At 58.7% G+C, this 3,174-nt stretch overlaps 1 protein-coding gene across 1 annotated transcript; it reads right to left on the minus strand.

Annotated features, from left to right (window-relative positions):
* Positions 1–360: 360 nt before the first annotated feature.
* On the minus strand, positions 361–2,660 carry PHLDA1 (pleckstrin homology like domain family A member 1). The gene is given in 3 exon segments (XM_019755059.3): positions 361–500; positions 950–2,021; positions 2,024–2,660. Coding segments are annotated over 2 exon segments (1,590 nt in total). The 5' UTR covers positions 2,568–2,660; the 3' UTR covers positions 361–500; positions 950–975.
* Between the last annotated feature and the right edge of the window lie 514 nt (positions 2,661–3,174).

The raw sequence follows: 3,174 nt of genomic DNA on the forward strand, positions 1-3,174 counted from the left end.
TCAACCACCTGGTATAACAATGAAAGTGTCAGACACTCTGAAAATGCCCTAGAAATAATGAATGAATTCTTAATGCTTTCCCCTCCACTGCCCTTTTCTTTTTCAAGATTAGAACTTACTAGAGAATAGGTTTTTGAAAATAAAGTTTCCTTTTTGGAAAACGGCCTACATTCAGAAATGTCTAAGAACAAGTATTTAAAAAAAACAACTAATAAATAATCATAAATCAAAATACATTAAAATAAAATTACAGTACATCATCGCTCCTAGAAGGTCCCCGCTCTAGAAGTTCCTTTCAAAGGTTCATAAATAAAGCTTCTGGACTCAAAATCGTTTCCTGCATTGTGATGCGTATGCAGAAAACTAAGAAGAATTCCAAGTTATCAGTCGGGTGCCGTCCCAGATACTTGGTCTCGTGCGGGGCGGGGAGAATGTTTTGTTTTCCATCCAAGTGAAGACAATAGAAAGATGCTCGTCCCACTTCCTTAAGTCCTCAAAACCTGGAAAGAAATGACACGGAATGAAGTAGGTGGCTCAGAGTCCTCAAATACCCAGTTCTCTTCGGGCCAGTCGGCGGACAAAGCGCGCTCGGAAAGACACCACCATCGCTCCCTGGAGTGCCCAGACACGGTCCAGTGGCGCTTGTGACACGGAGAGAGTAGCGGCGTCGCTGGGGAGCGCAGGAGGGAACGCGTGCAGGGTAGCGTGGGCGGGGAGGCCACGGGCGAGGCCTCTTTGCCTGGCCAGAGTCCCCTTGACCCTACCCTCTCGGCCCGGCCTCTCCTGGCTCCAGCTTGTTTCCCTTCTTTCTACCTCCCCAGAAACTTGGAATAACTAATCATTTTTCCACCCAAGAGCCAAACCCGTGAACTCCTTTCTCCTCCTCCTAACAGCCGCGACACCCACTCCTCGGAACTGCCCTTCGTAGCGGGACTTGCCGGGACCTTACCTTGTCGGGCCCGTGTGCTGCCCCCTTCAGGCAGAGTTGGACGTGCTGCGGAGAAGCCGGTGGCCGTGCGGCTGCGAGAGCGGCTGTTGGTGCGGGTGCGGTAGTTGATGCGGGTGCGGGTGCGGGTGCGGGTGCGGGTGCGGATACGGATGGAGCTGCTGGGGCTGCGGCTGGAGCTGAGTCTGAGGCTTGGGTTGGGGCTGCGGCTGAGATTGCGACTGGAGCTGGGGCTGGGGCTGGGGTTGAGGTTGAGGTTGGGGCTGAAGCTGCGGCTGCGGGGGCTGCTGCTGAACCAGGTGCTGCTGCTTCTGCCGCGTGGACTTGACCGCCAGGATCGCCTGACGATTCTTGTACTGCACCATCTGCAGCGTGATCTCGGCGTTCCAGCCCTGGTCCTGTGGGCATCGAAAGTCGATCTCCTTGCCCTCGGTCATCACCACAGTGAAGTACATATACTTGCCCTTGCGCTCTACGCAGTCCACGGTCTTCATGTTGGAAAAGTGCAATTCCTTGAGCTTGACCGGCGGCTCGAGGCTGGCCACTGCGGGGCCTCCGGGTTGGGACGGTTCGGCCGGCCCCTGTCCCGGCTGTGGCTGCTGCTGCTGCTGCTGCTGGTGTTGCAGCTGCTTGGGTGGGATGAGCAGGAGCCCCTCCTCAGTGAGGATGCAGCACTTTTTCTTCCAGAGCTGCAGCAACCCGTCGCTTCGCTTCTCCAACACACCCTCCTTCAGCGCCTTGCAGCCGCTGCTCTCCAACATCCTATCGGCATAGGGGGGGCCGCCGCTCGGCTCGGCCTCTCCACTTCCAGCCGCCCGGGCCCGGGGCAGCAGCAGCAGCCGCGCGCCGTCCTCGCCCCAGCGGCTCCCGCGGCCGCCCGCCCGGAGCGCGCAGAGGAGGCTAACACGAAGGAAACAGAGCGGCCGCGGCTCGGGGTCCGGGCAGAAGGGCAGCCGCGTCCTGGTGCGCCACAAGGTCCCGGAGCTGCGAGCTGCCGGGCCTCTGCCGTCCTCTTGCGAGCGCTCACTGAAGGGCACTGGCCGGGCCCCCTCGCGGCGCTTTTGAATGGGCCATCCCCCCACCCCCGAGTGACACCCAGCGGAAAAGGCGGCTCCTGGCGCCCGCACCGCGGGGGAAAGCCCAGCTCCGAAAGGCGCTCTGCCGCGGGCGCACGCCTCATTAACTTGGGGCCTTTCCAAAGCCGGTCGCGTCCACGCCCCCCGCGTCCCTTGCTCCGCCTCTCGCCGCCCACTCGCTTCCGCGCTCCTTCCCCGGGATGGCAGCAGGGACCCAAGCCCCGGAAACTCCTCTCCTTTGCCAGGGGCGACAGCCGAGGGCGCCCCAGCTGCCCGGCGACAAATGCCGACGCATAGAGGGCGCTGACAGGCCATCCCCACCGTCCCGCCTCTCCCCGACCTGCTGTCTGCTGAGGGTGTCTGCTGAGAGCCTCAGAAATGGAAGATGGGGCTGCGCGGTGGGTACAGCTACCAGACAGTGCCTGGAACGCCAAGCTGTCTCTCTGCCCTCGGGAACCAGCCCTGGGGATTTGCGCTGAGCTCCGGGATCCCGCAGAGACAGTGTCCTGGCCAGGGCGTGCAAGGAGGCTGGGGATGAGGCTCATGTGCCACGGAGTCCCCGGGAAGTGTGCCTACCCCGGACCCTATGTACACATCAAAGGCCGAGAGGACACAGTGTCTCACATTCGCTCACGGTCATTAACTAGGTCTCCTTGGCATCGAGAGGGTGATTGGTAAAGCAATAGCGCTACAGTCTGTCCCTTTTGGAAGGGGTAGAGGAAGGTGACCCACTTCAGATGGCATCTCGCCTTCCTTTTCTCTGTCGGCAGTGCAGGCGCTAGCCTACCTTCATCGGACACAAGCTCTCCAGCGTCCTTCTGGACTTATCCGTGCAGTCTGCCACATCTCAAAACAGTTTAACTACTAATCAGGGAACTGTCCCGTCCTGAGACCCCACACTTCAAGGCACAGCCCAGCCCTTCAAACAGCAGATTGGCATCTGCGGTTCCTTCGCTTTGCAACCATCTCACGGGCCAAATCTGTTTCGCAGTCTTATTTGTGAGCTGGGGAAGGTAACGCTGTACTCGCCCCTAGCTCTCTCCTGCTCCCACATTCAAACAATTTCTATAGAAATTCTGGGAGACAAAGGAGAATAAAGAGCACAAACGGAAACCAAACCTCTTTTTGGGGGAAATTCATCCATTACGTAAA

Source organism: Rhinolophus sinicus, chromosome 1, assembly GCF_057876585.1.
Source record: "Rhinolophus sinicus isolate RSI-liver-muscle chromosome 1, RSI-T2T, whole genome shotgun sequence".
In the NCBI taxonomy this organism is placed as follows: Eukaryota; Metazoa; Chordata; class Mammalia; order Chiroptera; family Rhinolophidae; genus Rhinolophus; species Rhinolophus sinicus.